This window comes from Oncorhynchus keta, chromosome 28 (genome assembly GCF_023373465.1).
Source record: "Oncorhynchus keta strain PuntledgeMale-10-30-2019 chromosome 28, Oket_V2, whole genome shotgun sequence".
NCBI classification, from domain to species: Eukaryota; Metazoa; Chordata; class Actinopteri; order Salmoniformes; family Salmonidae; genus Oncorhynchus; species Oncorhynchus keta.
The window spans coordinates 74,487,577-74,508,056 of record NC_068448.1 but is presented as its reverse complement, the minus strand read 5'-3'; the positions used below and the strand labels follow the sequence as shown (position 1 = coordinate 74,508,056).

Below are 20,480 nucleotides of genomic sequence, written 5' to 3'. Positions count from 1 at the left end.
AGTTATTTTCGGTCGTAAGAGACGGTTGTAGCAACATTATGTACACAATAAGTTAAAAAATAAGTTACACAAAACGCCATGTTCTATGGCACCATCTAGCTCTGACTTTGCTGATAGCTACTTTACTGAGGAAAAATGGCTTACTATGAATGTGATATGTGGTTGTGCCACCTAGCTATCTTAAGATGAATGCACTAACTTTAAGTCGCTCAAATGTAAATGTAAGGTTTTGGGGAACTTTCATCTTGTCCTTCCCTGCCCGAATCCCATCCTTCTCTTTCCCTGTCTCTCTGTCTCTTTGTCTTTCTCTTGCCCTCTCTCTCTCTCTCTCTCTCTCTCTCTCTCTCTCTCTCTCTCTCTCTCTCTCTCTCTCTCTCTCTCTCTCTCTCTCTCTCTCTCTCTCTCTCTCTCTCTCTCTCTCTCTCTCTGTATAACGCTATCATATTGATCCAACTACCAGATCAGAAAGGCTAAACCCTCTCCCCATCTCCCCTGCCAGGTGCTGTCACTGGGTGCCGACGTCCTCCCGGAGTACAAGCTCCAGGCACCTCGTATCCACAAGTGGACCGTCCTCCACTACAGCCCCTTCAAGGCGGTGTGGGACTGGCTCATCCTGCTGCTGGTCATCTACACGGCCATCTTGACCCCTTACTCCGCCGCCTTCCTACTCCACGACCAGGAAGAGGCAGCCATGTTGAACTGTGGCTACTCGTGCTCGCCGCTCAACGTGGTCGACCTCATCGTGGACATCATGTTCATCGTGGACATCGTCATCAACTTCAGGACGACATACGTCAACACTAACGACGAGGTGGTCAGCGCCCCGCTGAGGATAGCGATCCACTACTTCAAGGGCTGGTTCCTCATCGACATGGTGGCGGCCATCCCCTTCGACCTGCTCATCTACCGCAGCGGAGAGGAGGTGAGGAATGGTGGATAGTGGAAGTGCATTGTGGGTAATGGAGTTTTGTGAGGACAACCTGTGTTGGAATGCATCTTAAGTTACAGGGATTATCAGATATGAATCTTGGTTTTAAAGGTTTGATTTCGTATTTAAGGGTGGTTAGATATATTGACCTGTTGATAGCCACAAATATTGAAAGCTATTTGCAATTAGCTTTTGGGACCTCAAAAATAAAAACTCCGTTCAATTACTCCATTATTAATGGACCTCCAATGAACTACAAGTCAGGGATATCCCCACAAAGGCTCCGGAGCAGAAAAACAACTATGAAAGTTTGTACTGTCAACCTTCTTGCCAATGTTTAATTAATTGAACCTCAAGTGGCCAGTGAGCCAAGGAAGTGGACATTATCCGCAGCAGAGGACTATCATTTATTGTGAAGTGAGGAACTAGGCTTTCTGCCAAGCAGGGATGTAATCGGGTCCTTGTTAATTTGCTGTATAGACGTGGTGGGGGCTCCTCAAGACAAGTATAATGGGTGGGAATAACAGAACCAACCGACAGCACAGTGAATCATGGGGAGGGTTCATGGGAAGATCTCCGCTAGTACAGTGCTGCTGAGGGGATCCGGTACAAGTGTAGGGCAGAGGATGGTCCACAGCACATTTTATAAATTTCACTAATGTAATTTATCCTGAATGGACAATAAAGCAATTTTAACTTTGAACTGACCTCAGACTCAGTAGCCTCGGTTTTTCTAATGACTGCCTTGCCTGGTTCACCAACTACTTTGCAGACAGTGTCAAATCGGAGGGCATGTTGTCCGGTCCTCTGGCAGTCTCTATGGGGTTAACACAGGGTTCAATTCTCAGGCCGACTCTTTTCTCTGTATATATCAATGATGTTGCTCTTGCTGCGGGCGATTCCCTGATCCACCTCTACGCAGACGACACCATTCTGAATACTTCTGGCCCTTCCTTGGACACTGTGCTATTTAACCTCCAAACGAGCTTCAATGCCATACAACACTTCTTCCGTGGCCAACTTAAACTCTAGTAAAACCAAATGCATGCTTTTCAACCGTTCGCTGCCTGCACCCGTACGCCCGACTAGCATCACCACCCTGGATGGTTCCGACCTAGAATATGTGGACATCTATAAGTACCTAGGTGTCTGGCTAGACTGCAAACTCTACTTCCAGACTCATATCAAACATCTGCAATCCGAAATCAAATCTAGAGTCGGCTTCCATTTCACAACAAAGTCTCCTTCACTCACGCCACCAAACTTACCCCAGTAAAACTGACTATCCTACCGATCCTCGACTTCGGCAATGTCATCTACAAAATAGCTTCCAATACTCTACTCAGCAAACTGGATGCAGTTCATTCAATCATAGTGCCATCCATTTTGTTACTAAAGCACCTTATACCACCCACCACTGCGACCTGTATGCTCTAGTCGGCTGGCCCTCGCTACATATTCGTCGCCAGATCCACTGGCTCCAGGTCATCTACAAGTCCATGCTAGGTCCATAAGCTCCACCTTATCTCAGTTCACTGGTCACGATGGCAACACCCATCCTATGCTTTATCTTGGCCAGGTCGCAGTTGCAAATGAGAACTTGTTCTCAACTAGTTTAATATAGGTGAAATAAAAAATAAAATAAATAAATAACAGGGCTATCCAATCTGCAGAAGGCCAGTGTGGGTCCAGGCTTTTGGTCCAGCCAAGCAGTCAGACATCTGATTCAACCAATCGACTAATAATAGTCTTCAATCAAGACTTTAATGAGTTGAATCAGCTTTGTTACGGCTTGTATGGAGCAGAACTCTGCAACACAGGACCTCCCAAAGTAAGATTGGACACTAAACAAACTGTTTCTCCTATCTCTTGCCAGACGACCACTCTGATTGGCCTGCTGAAGACGGCCCGCCTTCTCCGGCTAGTCCGCGTGGCGAGGAAACTGGACCGCTACTCAGAGTATGGCGCCGCCGTCCTCTTCCTGCTCATGTGCACGTTCGCCCTCATCGCCCACTGGCTGGCGTGCATCTGGTACGCCATCGGCAGCGTGGAGCGCAACGGCAGCATCGGCTGGCTCCACACACTGGGCGAGTCGTTAGGGAAACACTACAACGACACGGTGCGGGGCTCGGGCCCCTCCATAAAGGACAAGTATGTCACAGCCCTCTATTTCACCTTCTCCAGTCTGACCAGCGTGGGCTTTGGCAACGTCTCCCCCAACACCAACTCTGAGAAGATATTCTCCATCTGTGTCATGCTCATAGGATGTAAGTACCACGTTCCCTCGTATGTGCTGGAGGGTAAACTATAAGGGATGTAGAAATTCATGCTACTGTGATTTAATTGGTTAACAATAGGATGGTGCCGCTTCTGCTCGTATTTACTTGGTTGCTTGTTTTGTTGCAGTGTTCGCTGTCTTGGTCTGCTGCTAACAGTTTGAATGAGAATGTGTGATAAAACTGGTTCAGTGTGGTTAAAACTGGTTCAGTGTGGTTAAAACTGGTTCAGTGTGGTTAAAACTGGTTCAGTGTTAGGATTAGGATAAGAGGAAGGTAATGATCATTGTAGGGTGTTATGTCTGTTTTAATATGCCTCACCAAGAAGACCATCCCTCTCAGTTCTGCAGTCAGCAGTGGTCACATTTCAACATGGAGGATGATTATTACAGTGCCTTCGGATTCAGACACATTTACTTTTTTCACATTTTGTTACGTTACAGCTTTATTCTAAAATGTATTAAATTTGTTTTTTTCCTCATTAATCTACACACAATACATAATGACATCACAATACCCCATAATGACATCACAATACCCCATAATGACAAAACAAAAACAGGTTTTTAGAATGTTTTTAGACCTTTTACTCTGTACTTTGTTGAAGCACCTTTGGCAGCGATTACAGCATCGAGTCTTCTTGGGTATGACCCTACAAGCTTGGCACACCTGTATTTGGGGAGTTTCTCCCATTCTTCTCTGCAGATCTTCTCATGCTCTGTCCGGTTGGATGGGGAGCGTCGCTGCACAGCTATTTTCAGGTCTCTCCAGAGATGTTCGATCAGGTCCGGGCTCTGGCTGGGCCACTCAAGAACATTCAGAGACTTGTACCTCCTGTGTTGTCTTGGCTGTATGCTTAGTGTCGTTATCCTGTTGGAAGAGGAACCTTCGCCCCAGTCTGAGGTCCTGAGCACTGCTCTGGAGCAGGTTTTCATCAAGGATCTCTCAATACTTTGCTCCGTTCATTTTTCCCTCGATCCTGACTAGTCTCCCAGTCCCTGCCACTGAAAAACATCCCCACAGCAGCATGATGTTGCCACCACCATGCTTCACATGCTTCACTGATGCTTGAGGGATGGTGCCAGGTTCCAACAGCCTCAAGACAGAACTATTCATGAAAATGATTAAATCAATATGCAGCTCTCAAGCAGCCTTTTGTTACATTTTCAGATTTTCAAAAATATGCCAGCAAAAACATTCAATAAATCATTTACCATTTTTTCACAAAAACAGCAAAAACATTCAATAAATCATTTACCTTTGAACTCCGGATGTTTTCAATGAGGAGACTCTCAGTTAGATAGCAAATGTTCAGTTTTCCTGAAAGATTATTTGTGCAGGAGAAATCGGTCCGTTTTCTGCGTCATGTTTGGCTAACAATTTTTTTTTTAAAATTCAGTTATAAAAACGCCAAACTTTTTCCAAAATAACTCCATAATATCGACTAAAACATGGCAAACTTTGTTTAGAATCAATCCTCAAGGTGTTTTTCTACATATCTCTTCAATGATGTATCATTCCTGGAAGTGTGCTTCTCCCTCTGAATGGCATGGTAAAATGATTGCCACTGAGAATTGCGCACCCATTTAGACAAAGGACACCGGGCGGACACCTGGCAAATGTAGTCTCTTATGGCCAATCTTCCAATTATATGCCTACAAATACGTCACAATGCTGCAGACATCTTGGACGAACGGCAGAGAGCATAAGCTCGTTCACAGCACATTCACAGCCATATAAGGAGACGATAGTAAAACAGAGCTTCAAAAATTCAGCTGTAGCATCAGTTCTGGGGCACTCACAGATAACTCACAGTTTTGAAAACGGCAGAGTGTTTTCTTTCCAAAGCTGCCAATTATATGCATAGTCGAGCATCTTTTCGTGACAAAATATTGTGCTTAAAACGGGCACGTTTTTTTATCCAATAATGACATAGCGCCCCCATAGGTTGAAGAGGTTAATATTAAAGAGGTTAATATTGGTTACAACAGACCAGAGAATCAGGTTTCTCATGGTCTGAGAGTCTTAAGGTGCCTTTTGACAAAACTCGAAGCAAGCTGACATGTGTCTTTTACTGAGGAGTGACTTCCTTCTGGCCACTCTAGTATAAAGGCCTGATTGGTGGAGTTCTGCAGAGATGGTTCTCCTTCTGGAAGGTTGTCCCATCTCCACAGAGGAACACTGGAGCTCTGTCAGAGTGACCATCGGGTTCTTTGGTCACCTCCCTGACCAGGGGTGCTCCAAGGGTACTTCAGGGGTACTCCAGGGGTACTTCAGGGGTATTTTAGGGGTACTTCATGTCACGCCTTGGTCATTGTATTTTGTGTTTTCGTTATATATTTGGTCAGGCCAGGGTGTGACATGGGTTTATATATTGTTTGTCGTATTGGGGTTTGTAGTATTTGGGATTGCGGCTGAGTAGGGGTGTTGTATAGGCTTGGCTGCCTGAGGCGGTTCTCAATCAGAGTCAGGTGATTCTCGTAGTCTCTGATTGGGAACCGTATTTAGGTAGCCGGGGTTTCTCTGTGTATTTCGTGGGTTCCTGTCTCTGTGTAGTTTCACCAGATAGGCTGTAATTAGATTTCACGTTCCGTTTGTTGTTTTGTATTTTGTAATAGTTATTTCATGTATCGCTTTCTTCATTAAAGACATGAGCAACCACCACGCTGCATTTCGGTCCGACTCTCTTTCTACAAACGAAGAACGACGTTACAGAATCACCCACCACACACGGACCGAGCAGCGTGTTAACAGGCAGCGACAGCTTGAACAGCGAAGGGAGGACGTTATGGAGAGCAGAGGCTTGGAGTATACGACGTGGGAAGAAATAGACACGTGGGCGGCCGACCCAGAGAGATTGCCGGAGCCCGCCTGGGATTCGCTGGAGCAGTGCGAAGAGGGCTATAGGCGAATGGAGTCGAAAAGAAAGACAAGGCGGCGCAGAGCGAAACCCGAAAGTCAACCCCAAATATTTATTAGGGGAGTGCTCAGAGAGAGAGTAGCAGAGTCAGGAGTCAGACCTGAGCCTACTCTCCCTGTCAATTGTGAGGAGCAGCGATATAAGGACTTCTGGTCTTGGGAGGAGATATTAGACGGTAAAGGACCCTGGGCTCAGCCTGGTGAATATCGTCGCCCCAAGGAGCAAATAGAGGTGGCAAAAGCGGAGAGGCGCTGGTATGAGGAGGCAGCACGGCGACGCGGATGGAAGGCCGAAAAGCAGCCCAAAACAATTATTGGGGGGGGGCTTAAAGGGAGTATGGCTATGCCAGGTAGGAGACCTGAGCAAACTCCCTGTGCTTACCGGTGGGCTAGAGAGACCGGGCAGACACCGTGTTATGCTATGGAGCGCACTGTGTTTCCAGTGCGGGGGCATAGCCCGGTGCGGTTCATACCAGCCTTTCGTATTGGCCGGGCTAGAGTGGGCATCGAGCCAGGTAAGCTTGGGCAGGCTCGGTGCTCAAGAGCTCCAGTGCGCCTGCACGGTCCGGTCTATCCAGAGCCACCTCCACACACCAGTCCTCCGGTAGCAGCTCCTCGCACCAGGCTTCCTGTGCGTGTCCTCGATCCTGTAGCACCAATTCCAGCACCACGCACCAGGCCTTCTGTGCGCCTCGCCTGTTCAGCACAGCCAGAGCTTTCCTTCCCTCCTGCGCTGTTGGAGTCTCCCGCCTGTTCAGCGCTATCAGAGCCTTTCTCTTCTCCTGCGCTGTCGGAGTCTCCCGCCTGTTCAGCGCTATCAGAGCCTTCCTCCTCTACAGCGCTGCCGGAGCCTCCTGCCTGTTCGGAGCAGCCTGAGCTGCCAGTCTGCAGGGAGCTGTCAGTCTGCAAGGTGCTGTCAGTCTGCAAGGAGCTGCCAGTCTGCAGGGTGCTGTCAGCCATGGAGCAGTCAGAGCTCAGTCTGCAAAGAGCTGCCAGTCTGCAAGGAGCTGTCAGTCTGCAAGGAGCTGCCAGTCTGCAGGGTGCTGTCAGCCTGCAAGGAGCAGTCAGAGCTGTCAGTCTGCATGACGCAGCCAGAGCTGCCAGTCTGCAAAGATCTGCCAGTCTGCAAGGAGCTGTCAGTCTGCAAGGAGCTGTCAGTCTGTATGAAGCAGTCAGAGCTGTCAGCCTGCATGGAGCAATCAAAGCTGTCAGTCTGTTCGAAGCAGCCAGAGCTGTCAGTCTGCATGAAGCAGCCAGAGCTGTCAGTCTGCAAAGAGCTGTCAGTCTGCAAAGAACTGCCAGTCTGCAAGGAGCTGTCAGTCTGCAAGGAGCTGTCAGCCTGCATGGAGCAGCCAGAGCTGTCAGTCTGCAAGGAGCTGTCAGTCTGCATAGAGCAGCTTGATCCGCCAGTCAGCCATGATCTTCTAGATCTGTCAGTCAACCAGATTCTTCCAGATCTGCCAGTCAACCAGTCTCTTCCAGATCTGCCAGTCAACTAGTCTCTTCCAGATCTGCCAGTCAACCAGTCTCTTCCAGATCTGCCAGTCAACCAGTCTCTTCCAGATATGCTAGTCAACCAGAATCTTCCAGATCCGCCAGCCAGCCAGGATCTACCGGAGCCTACTACCTGCCTGAGCTTCATCTCAGTACTGGACTTCCTCTCAGTACTGGGCTTCATCTCAGTACTGGGCTTTCTCTCAGTCCCCTCAGTTCCGGGCTGCCCCTCAGTCTCGGCTGCCCCTCAGTCCCGGCTGCCCCTCAGTCCCGAGCTGCCCCTCAGTCCCGAGCTGCCCCTCAGTCCCGCCCTCAGTCTGCCCCTCAGTCCCGAGCTGCCCTTCAGTCCCGAGCTGCCCCTCAGTCCCGAGCTGTCCCTCAGTCCCGAGCTGCCCCTCAGTCACGAGCTGCTCCTCAGTTCAGTGGGGTTCTGGGTGAGGACTATTAGGCCATGGTCGGCGGCGAGGGTGGATTATCCCAGGACGCGAAGGGGAGGAACTATGACTTTAATGGAGTGGGGTCCACGTCCCGAGCCGGAACCGCCACCATGGACAGACGCCCACCCGGACCCTCCCTATCGTTTTGAGGTGCGTCCGGGAGTCCGCACCTTAGGGGGGGGTTCTGTCACGCCTTGGTCATTGTATTTGTAAGTCGCTCTGGATAAGAGCGTCTGCTAAATGACTTAAATGTAAATGTAAATGTATTTTGTGTTTTCGTTATATATTTGGTCAGGCCAGGGTGTGACATGGGTTTATATATTGTTTGTCGTATTGGGGTTTGTAGAATTTGGGATTGCGGCTGAGTAGGGGTGTTGTATAGGCTTGGCTGCCTGAGGCGGTTCTCAAGCAGAGTCAGGTGATTCTCGTTGTCTCTGATTGGGAACCGTATTTAGGTAGCCGGGGTTTCTCTGTGTATTTCGTGGGTGATTGTTCCTGTCTCTGTGTAGTTTCACCAGATAGGCTGTAATTAGATTTCACGTTCTGTTTGTTGTTTTGTATTTTGTAATAGTTATTTCATGTATCGCTTTCTTCATTAAAGACATGAGTAACCACCACGCTGCATTTCGGTCCGACTCTCTTTCTACAAACGAAGAACGACGTTACACTTCAGGGGTATTTCAGGGGTACTTCAGGGGTATTTCAGGGGTACTTCAGAGGTACTCCAGGGGTATTTCAGGGGTACTTCAGGGGTATTTCAGGGGTACTTCAGGGGTACTTCAGGGGTACTTCAGGGGTACTTCAGGGGTACTTCAGGGGTACTTCAGGGGTACTTCAGGGTACTCCAGGGGTACTTCAGGGGTTCTCCAGGGGTATTTCAGGGGTACTTCAGGGGTATTTCAGGGGTACTCCAGGGGTATTTCAGGGGTACTTCAGAGGTACTCCAGGGGTACTTCAGGGGTTCTCCAGGGGTACTCCAGGGGTATTTCATGGGTACTCCAGGGGTATTTCAGGTGTACTCCAGGGGTTATTTCAGGGGTACTCCAGGGGTATTTCAGGTGTACTTCAGGGGTACTCCAGGTGTACTCCAGGGGTACTCCAGGGGTACTCCAGGGGTATTTCAGGTGTACTTCAGGGGTACTCCAGGTGTACTCCAGGGGTATTTCAGGTGTACTCCAGGGGTATTTCAGGTGTACTCCAGGGGTATTTCAGGTGTACTTCAGGGGTTCTCCAGGGGTACTTCAGGGGTTCTCCAGGTGTACTCCAGGGGTATTTCAGGTGTACTTCAGGGGTTCTCCAGGGGTACTTCAGGGGTTCTCCAGGTGTACTCCAGGGGTATTTCAGGGGTACTCCAGGGGTATTTCAGGGGTACTCCAGGGGTATTCCAGGGGTATTTCAGGGGTACTCCAGGGGTATTCCAGGGGTACTCCAGGGGTATTTCAGGTGTACTTCAGGGGTACTCCAGGTGTACTCCAGGGGTACTCCAGGGGTACTCCAGGGGTATTTCAGGGGTACTCCAGGGGTATTTCAGGTGTACTTCAGGGGTACTCCAGGTGTACTCCAGGGGTACTCCGGGGTATTTCAGGTGTACTCCAGGTGTACTCCAGGGGTACTCCAGGGGTACTCCAGGGGTATTTCAGGGGTACTCCAGGGGTATTTCAGGTGTACTTCAGGGGTACTCAGGTGTACTCCAGGGGTACTCCAGGTGTACTCCAGGGGTACTCCAGGGGTATTTCAGATGTACTCCAGGGGTATTTCAGGTGTACTCCAGGGGTACTTCAGGGGTATTTCAGGTGTACTTCAGGGGTTCTCCAGGGGTACTTCAGGGGTTCTCCAGGTGTACTCCAGGGGTATTTCAGGTGTACTCCAGGGGTATTTCAGGGGTATTCCAGGGGTACTCCAGGGGTACTCCAGGGGTATTCCAGGGGTATTCCAGGGGTACTCCGGGGCTACTCCAAGCAGAGTAACATTCAGCTGGTGGCACAGTAAGAAAGAAAGGAACCACTGATATAATTGGGGAGAACAGGTTTATGGTAATGTCTGGAGCAGAATTAGTGGAATGGTATCAATTACATCACAGACATGGTTTGATGCCATTCCATTTGCTCCGTTTCAGCCATTACTATGAGCCGTCCTCCTCTGCTCTAGAGCCTGTTTACAACCACTAACTGGTCTGAGATACTATAACGTTTGTTCCCATGGTGCAGTAGAGAGCAGTTGTATTCTGCTGCTCCTCAATTATCATTTATTCCTGCAGCACTGATGTACGCCAGTATTTTTGGTAACGTGTCGGCCATCATCCAGAGGTTGTACTCGGGTACGGCCAGGTACCACACCCAGATGCTACGGGTCCGAGAGTTCATCCGTTTCCATCAGATCCCCAACCCACTGAGGCAGCGGCTGGAGGAGTACTTCCAACACGCCTGGTCCTACACTAACGGCATTGATATGACCGCTGTGAGTCACACACACACTTCAACACACACACACTTAAACCCACATACATACACACTCAAACACACAGACACAGACACACACACGCAAACACACACTTAAACACACTTAAACACACACACACAGACACTCAAACACACACACACACACACACACACACACACACACACACACACACACACACACACACACACACACACACACACACACACACACACACACACACACACACACACACACACACACACACACACACAAACACACACACACACACACACACACACACACACACACACACACACACACACACACACACACACACACACACACACACACACACTCAAACACTCAAACACACATACACGCACGCACACACACACACACACACACACACACACACACACACACACACACACTCAAACACACACACACACACACTCATACGCACTCATACACACATACACGCACGCACGCACACACACACACACACTCAAACACACACATGCACATACACACACACACACACACACTATAGTACATACACATAACAAAAACACACACAGCACATTGACATCCAAACAGTGCATAGACGTAAACACATGCATGAATGCTACGAGTAATACACACACACACACATGCATGAATGCTACGAGTAATACACACACACACACATGCATGAACGCTACGAGTAATACACACACACATGCATGAACGTTACGAGTAATACACACAGAGAGTCTAAGAGAGTCGGGCCTCTGTCTGTCTGTCTGTCTGTCTGTCTGTCTGTCTGTCTGTCTGTCTGTCTGTCTGTCTGTCTGTCTGTCTGTCCGTCCCTCTCTCTCTTTTTCTCTCTCTCTATCTCTGACTGAGCCTAGACTCTCGACTCTCTCTCTGAGCCTAGACTCTCTCCAACACGCTTTAAGTGCCAACTGTAATAAAAATATTATGGAAGTGAATCTTTCGGGAACCAGATTTCCCAACATGAAATTGCAATATTCTGTCTGAATTCCTGTGTGTTTGACTTAATAAATTATTTACAAGATACAGCCAAGTTGCTTGTTTTCTCAACTTCCTCATTATGTTGTGTTGAGAAGCGTATTGGATTAGTAAAATGTTTGCTGACGTGATTATAACGGTGGTCATGATGTAACCCCTCCTCACGTCTGTCTGACTGAATCAGTCATAGCCTCTGTCTTTTAATGATGACCTCATTAGTCTCATTGGACTAGAGTGGGAGTATTAAGGTTTAAGAAGAGGGGGTGTTTCCAGACGTTGGTCTGACAGCTTTGTCCCAGTCACACAGAAACCTTCCACTCCTTCATCTGAAATGTAATTGTGTCTCCTTGTCAGAATGGGGAAATCATTAATAAGGCTTGTAGTATTCATTAAATAAAACATATTTTAAAAGCCTTTACAAGTCCTGTGAAAGTATATCAGCAGATTGCTGACTAAATATTGCAGTTGTTTTGGGGTAATATTTGCTTGGATGCCACGTATCAGACAACTACATTTTTTACAGAATATGTGTATGTTTGTTATTCAGCAGTGATGTCTCAGTTGGTAGAGTGTGGCTCTTGCAACGCCAGGGTTATAGGTTTGATTCCCGCCGGGGACAAGTAAGAAATATGTATCCACTCAATACATTCTGTAAGTTGCCCTGGATAAGGGTGTCCTGTAAATATCTAGCTATGCTGCTGCCTTTAAATTAGTATCACCCTCTCTCCCCCTCTCCCTTCTCTCCCACTCTCTCTATCCCCCCCCCCCCTCTCTCTCTCTCTCTCTCTCTCCCCCTCCCTCATCCCCTCCCCACCACTCCATCCCCTTTCTCTCCCCCCTCTCTCCCACCACCCTCCCACTTAAATACCATTCTCCTTTCTTTCTCTCTCCCCTCCCTCTCCCCCTCTCACCCTCTGTCTCCCTCCCCCTTTCTCTCCCTCTCCCTCCCCCACATCTTTCCCTCTCTCTCTCTCTACCAGGTGTTGAAGGGGTTCCCAGAGTGTCTCCAGGCTGACATATGCCTCCACCTTAACCGTACCCTCCTGGAGAACTGCAAGGCCTTCAAGGGCTCCACGAAGGGCTGTCTGCGGGCCCTGGCCATGAAATTCAAGACCACCCACGCCCCGCCTGGCGACACCCTGGTGCACGCCGGCGACGTGCTCACCGCCATCTACTTCATCTCCCGTGGCTCCATCGAGATCCTCAGAGGCGACGTGGTGGTGGCCATCTTGGGTGAGGATGATAGACAGGAACTACTGTCAACCCAAATAGAATAGGTTCATGTATCAACCTAAAGGGGAAGGAGTAGAAAACTGAATGTGGTATATTCAGAGATTCAGATGTGTGCCAGGGAACCAAATAAATAAAAATGAACCAACAGAGCCATCTACTGGCAGCAATTGGTCCTACTTGTACGTCATATAGCTTCAAGAACTGGGCACTCAAGAAGGGTGAAAGGCTATCTCATTAAACAAACACTAGTACTGTGGACCATTTTAATAATTTCAAATCTTTAGGTTTGCCGTCTGACTTCCCAGTAATAGAAAAAAGTAGGACTGTTTATAACATTTGCATTTTTTAATATACAGTACCGGTCAAATGTTTGGACACACCTACTCATTCAAGGGCTTTTCTTTATTTTTACTATTTTTACTATTTTCTACATTGTAGAATAATGAAGACATACAAATTATGAAATGACACATACAGAATCTTAGCCAACCTTTGCCTTGATGACAGCTTTGCACACTCTTGGCATTCTCTCAACCAGCTTCACCTGGAATGCATTTCCAGCAGTCTTGAAGGAGTTCCCACATATGCTGAGCACTTGTTGGCTGCTTTTCCTTTGCTCTGCGGTCCAACTCATCCCAAACCATCTCAATTGGGTGGAGACCAGGTCATCTGAAGCAGCACTGACCCATCACATCACTTTCCTTCTTGGTCAAACAGCCCTTACACATCCTGGAGGTGTGTTGGGTCATTGTCCTTTGAAAAGCAAATGATAGTCCCAATAAGCGCAAACCAGGTGGCATGGCGTATCGCTGCAGAATGCTGTGGTAGCCATGCTGGTTAAGTGTGCCTTGAATTCTACATAAATCACAAGTAAGTGTGTCCAGACTTTTGACTGGTACAGTGTGTAAAATACGGTACTATGTCCTCTCGTCTGCCACAGGGAAGAATGACATCTTTGGCGAGCCTATCAACCTGTACGGGCGGGCTGGAAAGTCCAATGCTGATGTGAGAGCTCTGACCTACTGTGACCTCCATAAGATCCACAGAGAGGACGTCCTGGAGGTGTTAGACATGTACCCAGAGTTCTCCGACCACTTCTGGATGAACCTGGAGATCACCTTTGACCTCCGGGATGTGAGTGTGTCTTCTGCCCTGATTGCAAGAACTTTTCCTCATATCTTAAAACTTCACAACCATAAAATAAAATGTATATTCATATATGAATTGATGAATACAAATTAGGGAATTAATGAATTTGTAAGTTATTTCCATTGTGCATTCCTATGGAGCAGCTATTTTACACATTGATACGATATAAGTCCTTTATCTTCCGTGATGTTTCAAGATGTCTTTGCTTTGTTAATCCCTGTAGGCCAATATGATTCCAGGCTCTCCAGAAAGTGACAACTCAGACTATGTAGGATTCAACAAACTGCGCAGACGCAAATTATCCTTCCGGCGCCGGACAGAGAAGGGTAACCATCCCTTCCACTCCTTCGTCTCTGTTTATGAGAGCTAATATAACTATCCATTGCTTCTCTCTCTCTCTCTCTCTCTCGGTGAAGAAGAAAACCCACTATCCACGCTTAGTTGAAGGTCACAAATCAACTTTTCAGATCCCATCCCGTGTGTCACCATCTCTCCTTCCATGTTTCTTCTCTCAGACGACGCCGATGCAGGAGAGAATAAAAAGGAGAGATCCAACAAGCCAGTTCAGCGTAGACGGAAGGAGGCGGCCAGTAAGCAGGGGGTGGGGCTTAAGCCAGACTGGGAGGGACCTCGGAGTTCAGTGTCCACCCACTCCAGCAGTGGCGAGGGGGAGGAGTCTATGGTCACATGCTCCGGCCCTCAGTCAGCTCTGCATGAGATGTCCCCGGCTCAGGCCACCTCTCTGATCTTTAGGGACAATCCAGAGGGGGAGGGGGAGGGGGACCACAAGGGAGGCAACACCTGCAATGCACTCTCAGGTGGGTCTGGGCACACACAGACAGACAGACAGACAGACAGACAGACAGACAGACAGACACAAAAAGACACACAGACACACACAGACAAACAGACAAACAAACACACACACAGAAAAACAGACACACACACAGACACAACCAGACAAACAAACACACATACACACACAGACAAACAGACACACAGACAAACAGACACACACAGGCACACAGACACACATAAACACACAGACAAACATACACACACACAGACACACAGACACACAGACACACAGACACGCACACAGACAAACAGACACACCGGCAAACAGACACACATACACACACAGACAAACAGACACACAGACACAGACACACATACACACCGAGAGACAAACAGACAGACACACAGACACATACAGACAAACAAACATACATACACAGACACACACAGACACACATAGACAGACAGACAAACATACACACACACAGACACACACAAACATACACACAGACACACACAAACACACAGACACACAGACACACACACACAGACAAACAGACACACAGACACACACGGACACACACACAGACAAACAGATACACTGACAAACAGAGAAACAGACACACAGACACACACAAAGAGACAAACAGACACACACAGACACACACACAGACAAACAGACACACAGAGAGACAAACATACAGACACACAAACACACACACACACAGACAAACAGACACACACACAGACACATTCACCGACAAACAGGCACACAGACACACAGACACACACCGACACACAGACACACACAGACACACACACAGACACACAGACAAACAATATAAAACAATAGAATATGCCTTCATACCCTATTCTCCCCTTTCTCCCCTCTCTCCCCTCTCTTCTTCACAAACAGGAGCATTTTCAGGGGTCTCAAACATCTTCAGTTTCTGGGGGGAGAGTCGGGGCAGTCGTGAGTACCAGGAGTTGCCTCGCTGCAGCCTGCCTTCCTCCCCCCCTCTCAACAATATCAGCCGCAGGCAGCGCACCGAGCTGGACAACAGACTGGACCTGCTGCAGCAACAACTCAACAGGTACAGAGACATGTAGGGACAGAGACTTGTAGAGACAGAGACATGTAGAGACAGAGACATGTAGAGACAGAGACATGTAGAGACAGAGACATGTAGAGACAGAGACATGTAGAGACAGAGACATGAAGGGACAGAGACAGAGACATGTAGAGACAGAGACATGTAGAGACAGAGACATGTAGAGACAGAGACATATAGAGGCAGAGACATGCAGGGACAGAGACAGAGACATGTAGGGACAGAGACTTGTAGAGACAGAGACATGTAGAGACAGAGACATGTAGAGACAGAGACATGTAGAGACAGAGACATGTAGAGACAGAGACATGTAGAGACAGAGACATGTAGGGACAGAGACTTGTAGAGACAGAGACATGCAGAGGCAGAGACATGCAGAGACAGAGACATGTAGAGACAGAGACAGAGACATGTAGAGACAGAGACATGTAGAGACAGAGACATGTAGAGACAGAGACATGTAGAGACAGAGACATGTAGAGACAGAGACAGAGACATGAAGCTCAGGACAGAGACAGACCACCCATACGACATGAAGGGACAGAGACAGAGACATGTAGAGACAGAGACATGTAGAGACAGAGACATGTAGAGACAGAGACATGTAGAGACAGAGACATATAGAGGCAGAGACATGCAGGGACAGAGACAGAGACATGTAGAGACAGAGACAGAGACATGTAGAGACAGAGACATGTAGAGACAGAGACATGAAGGGACAGAGACATGTAGAGACAGAGACATGCAGGGACAGAGACAGAGAAATGTAGAGACAGATGGGCAGAGGCAGGACAGGCACACAATGACAGAGACAGGGGCAGGACAGGGGCACAGGGACAGAGAGAGGGGCAGGGACAGGGACAGGGACAGGGACAGAGACAGAGACAGGGGCAGGATTGGGGCACAGGGACAGGGACAGGGACAGGAGTAGCAATAAGGGCAGGGGCAAGACAGGGACAGAGACAGGGGCAAGACAGGGACAGGGACAGGGACAGAGAGAGGGACAGGGGCAGGGGCACAGGGACAGAGACAGAGACAGGAACAGAGACAGGAGCAGGGACAGAGACAGGAGCAGGGACAGAGACAGGAGCAGGGACAGAGACATGAGCAGAAGCAGGGACAGGGGCAGAGACAGGAGCAGGAGCAGGGACAGGGGCAGAGACAGGAGCAGGGACAGAGACAAGAGCAGGGACAGGGACAGGAGCAGGAGCAGGGACAGGAGCAGAGGCAGGGGCAGGAGCAGAGGCAGGGGCAGAGACAGGAGCAGGGACAGGGACAGGAGCAGGGACAGGGACAGGGACAGGGACAGGAGCAGGAGCAGGGACAGGGAAAGAGACAGGAGCAGGGACAGGGGCAGGAGCAGGGACAGGGACAGAGACAGGGGCAGGGACAGGAGCAGGGACAGAGACAGGAGCAGGGACAGGGACAGAGACAGAGACAGAGACAGAGACGGGACAGGGACAGGGACAGGGACAGAGACAGTGGCAGGAGAGGGGCAGGAACAAGGGCAGGACTGGATGGTTTTACATCTAACCGTTGTTTCAACCTGGTTTACAATTCAGTTATACATCTTACCGTTGTTTCAGCAATGGGGTTGAGATCTGGTGACTGAGACAGCCATGGCATGTGGTTTACGTCGTTTTCCTGCTCATCAAACCATTCAGTGACCACCCGTACCCTGTAGATGGGAGCATTGTCATCTTATGGAGACATAGTCCAGCATTTTTATACATGACCCTAAGCATGACGGTACAGCGCATTTGGAAAGTTTTCAGACCCCTTGACTTTTTACACATTTTGTTATGTTACAGAATTATTCTCAAATGGATCCAATTGTTTGTTATCATCAATCTACACACAATAACCCATAATAACATCACAATAACCCATAATGACATCACAATAACCCATAATGACATCTAAATAGCCCATAATGACATCACAATAACCCATAATGACATCTAAATAACCCGTAATGGCATCACAATAACCCATAATGACATCACAATAACCCATAATGACATCACAATAACATCACAATAACCCATAATGACATCACAATAACCCATAATGACATCACAATAACCCATAATGACATCACAATAACCCATAATGACAAAGCAAAAACTGTTTTTTTTTAAAGTTCAGCAAATTTATTAGAAATAGAAAACAAAATGTGGAAAAAGTCAAGGGGTCTGAATACTTTCCAAATGCACTGTAGGTTAATTGATTCATTAACTCAAGAACCACACCTGTGTGGAAGCACCTGATTTCAATATACACTGAACAAAAATATAAACACAAGATGTTGTAACGGTTTTCTAGGTGTGGTGAAGGAGAGTCGGACCAAACTGCAGCGTGTGGATTGCGATCCATGTTTAATGAACAAAAAACGTAACACGAATCTAAAACACAAACACTACAAAACAAAGAACGTAACGAAAACTAACACAGACAGGAACAAGGACACTAAGGACAATCACCCACGACAAACTCAAAGAATATGGCTGCCTAAATATGGTTCCCAATCAGAGACAACGATAAACACCTGCCTCTGATTGAGAACCACTCCAGACAGCCATAGACTTTGCTAGATCACCCCACTAGCTACAATCCCAATACATACACACCAAAACCCCAAGACAAAACACACCACAATACAAAAACCCCATGCCACACCCTGGCCTGACCCAATACATGAAGATAAACACAAAATACTTCGACCAGGGCGTGACAGATGTAAAGTGTTGGTCCCATGTTTCATGAGCTGAAATAAAAATATCCCTGAAACGTTCCACACGAATAAAACGTTCCACACTAATAAAACGTTCCACACTAATAAAACGTTCCACTCTAATAAAACGTTCCACACTAATAAAACGTTCCACACTAATAAAACGTTCCACACGAATAAAACGTTAATAAAACATTCCACACTAATAAAACGCTCCACACTATAAAATAAAACGTTAAAACGCCTTCACACTAATAAAACGTTCCACACTAATAAAACGTTCCACACTAATAAAACGTTCCACACTAATAAAACGTTCCACACTAATAAAACGTTCCACACTAATAAAACGTTCCACACTAATAAAACGTTCCACACGAATAAAACGCTCCACACTAATAAAACGTTCCACACGAATAAAACGCTCCACACTAATAAAACGTTCCACACTAATAAAACGTTCCACACTAATAAAACGTTCCACACTAATAAAACACTTATTTCTCTAAAATGTGTTTACATCCCTGTTAAATTAATCCATCCACCTGACAGGTGTGGCATATCAAAACGCTGATTAAACAGCATGATCATTACACAGGGGCACCTTGTGCTGGGGACAATCAAAGGCCACAGATATCTCAAGTTTTCAGGGAGCGTTGCCATGCTGACTGGAGGAATATCCACCAGAGCTGATGCCAGAGAATTCACTGTTAATTGCTCTACCATAAGCCGCCTCCAACTTTGTTTAAGAGGATTTGGTAGAATGTCCAACCGGCCTCACAACCGCAGACCAGGTGTAACCACACCAGCCTAGGACCTCCACATCTGACTTCTTCACCTGCAGGATCGTCTGAGACCAGCCACCCGGACAGCTGACGAAACTGTGGGTTTGCAGAAATTAAGAATTTCTGCACAAACTGTCAGATACCGTCTCAGGGAAGCTCATATGCATGCTAGTCATCCTCACCAGGGTCTTGACCTGACTGGAGTTTGGTGTCGTAACCGACTTCAGTGGGCAAATGCCCTCACCTTCAATGGCCACTGGCACGCTGGAGAAGTGGGAGAGTGGTTTGTTGATGTCAGCGTTGTGAACAGAGTGCCCCATGGTGGAGGTGGGGTTATGGTAGGGGAAGGCATAAGCTACGGACAACGAACACAATTGCATTTTATCGATGGCAATTTGAATGCACAGATATACTGTGATGAGATCCTGAGGCCCATTGTTGTGCCATTCATCTGCTGCCATCACCTCATGTTTCAGCATGATAATGCACGGCCCCATGTCGCAAGGTTCTGTAGACAATTCCTGGAAGCTGAAAATGACCCAGTTCTTCCATGGCCTGCATACTCACCAGACATGTCACCCATTGAGCATGTTTGGGATGCTCTGGATCGACGTGTACACCAGCGTGCTCCAGTTCCGCTAATATCCAACAACTTCTCACAGCCATTAAAGAGGAGTGGGACATTATTCCACAGGCCACAGTCAACTGCCTGATCAACTCTATGTGAAGGAGATGTGTCCAGCTACATGAGACAGATGTTGGTCCCACCAGATACTGACTAGTATTCTGATCCACACCCTTACCTTTTTAAAGGTATCTGTGACCAACAGATGCATATCTGTATTCCCAGTCATGTGAAATCCATAGAATGAATGTATTTCAGTTGACTGATCTTCTTGTATGAACTGTAAAATCAGTTAAATTGTTGCATGTTGCGTTTATATCTTTTGTTCAGTGTAGTTGGTGTCTCTCATTTACTCCAGTGTTTCCATTATTTTGACAGTTACATGATATAATTCATTCAGGATAGAAACAGAGATTTAGGAGTGTGGCTTTAAGGCACTGTAAAATCACAGGCCACATATCAGTGGGATTTATTGCTACTGATAAAGATCAAACCATTAACTGCAGCTGAAAGCTCCTGATTAAAACTCACTCTATATGA

At 47.6% G+C, this 20,480-nt stretch overlaps 1 protein-coding gene across 1 annotated transcript in view; it reads left to right on the top strand.

The window, feature by feature from the left end:
* Positions 1–20,480, top strand: part of LOC118375129 (potassium voltage-gated channel subfamily H member 2-like) — a 392,715-nt gene that overhangs the window by 369,004 nt on the left and 3,231 nt on the right. Inside the window, exons 9-16 of the mRNA XM_052484251.1 lie at positions 500–922; positions 2,805–3,195; positions 10,312–10,511; positions 12,485–12,737; positions 13,678–13,871; positions 14,110–14,212; positions 14,402–14,704; positions 15,601–15,778. Of these exons, the coding sequence (XP_052340211.1) occupies positions 500–922; positions 2,805–3,195; positions 10,312–10,511; positions 12,485–12,737; positions 13,678–13,871; positions 14,110–14,212; positions 14,402–14,704; positions 15,601–15,778 (2,045 nt within the window). The remainder of the gene's footprint in view (positions 1–499; positions 923–2,804; positions 3,196–10,311; positions 10,512–12,484; positions 12,738–13,677; positions 13,872–14,109; positions 14,213–14,401; positions 14,705–15,600; positions 15,779–20,480) is intronic.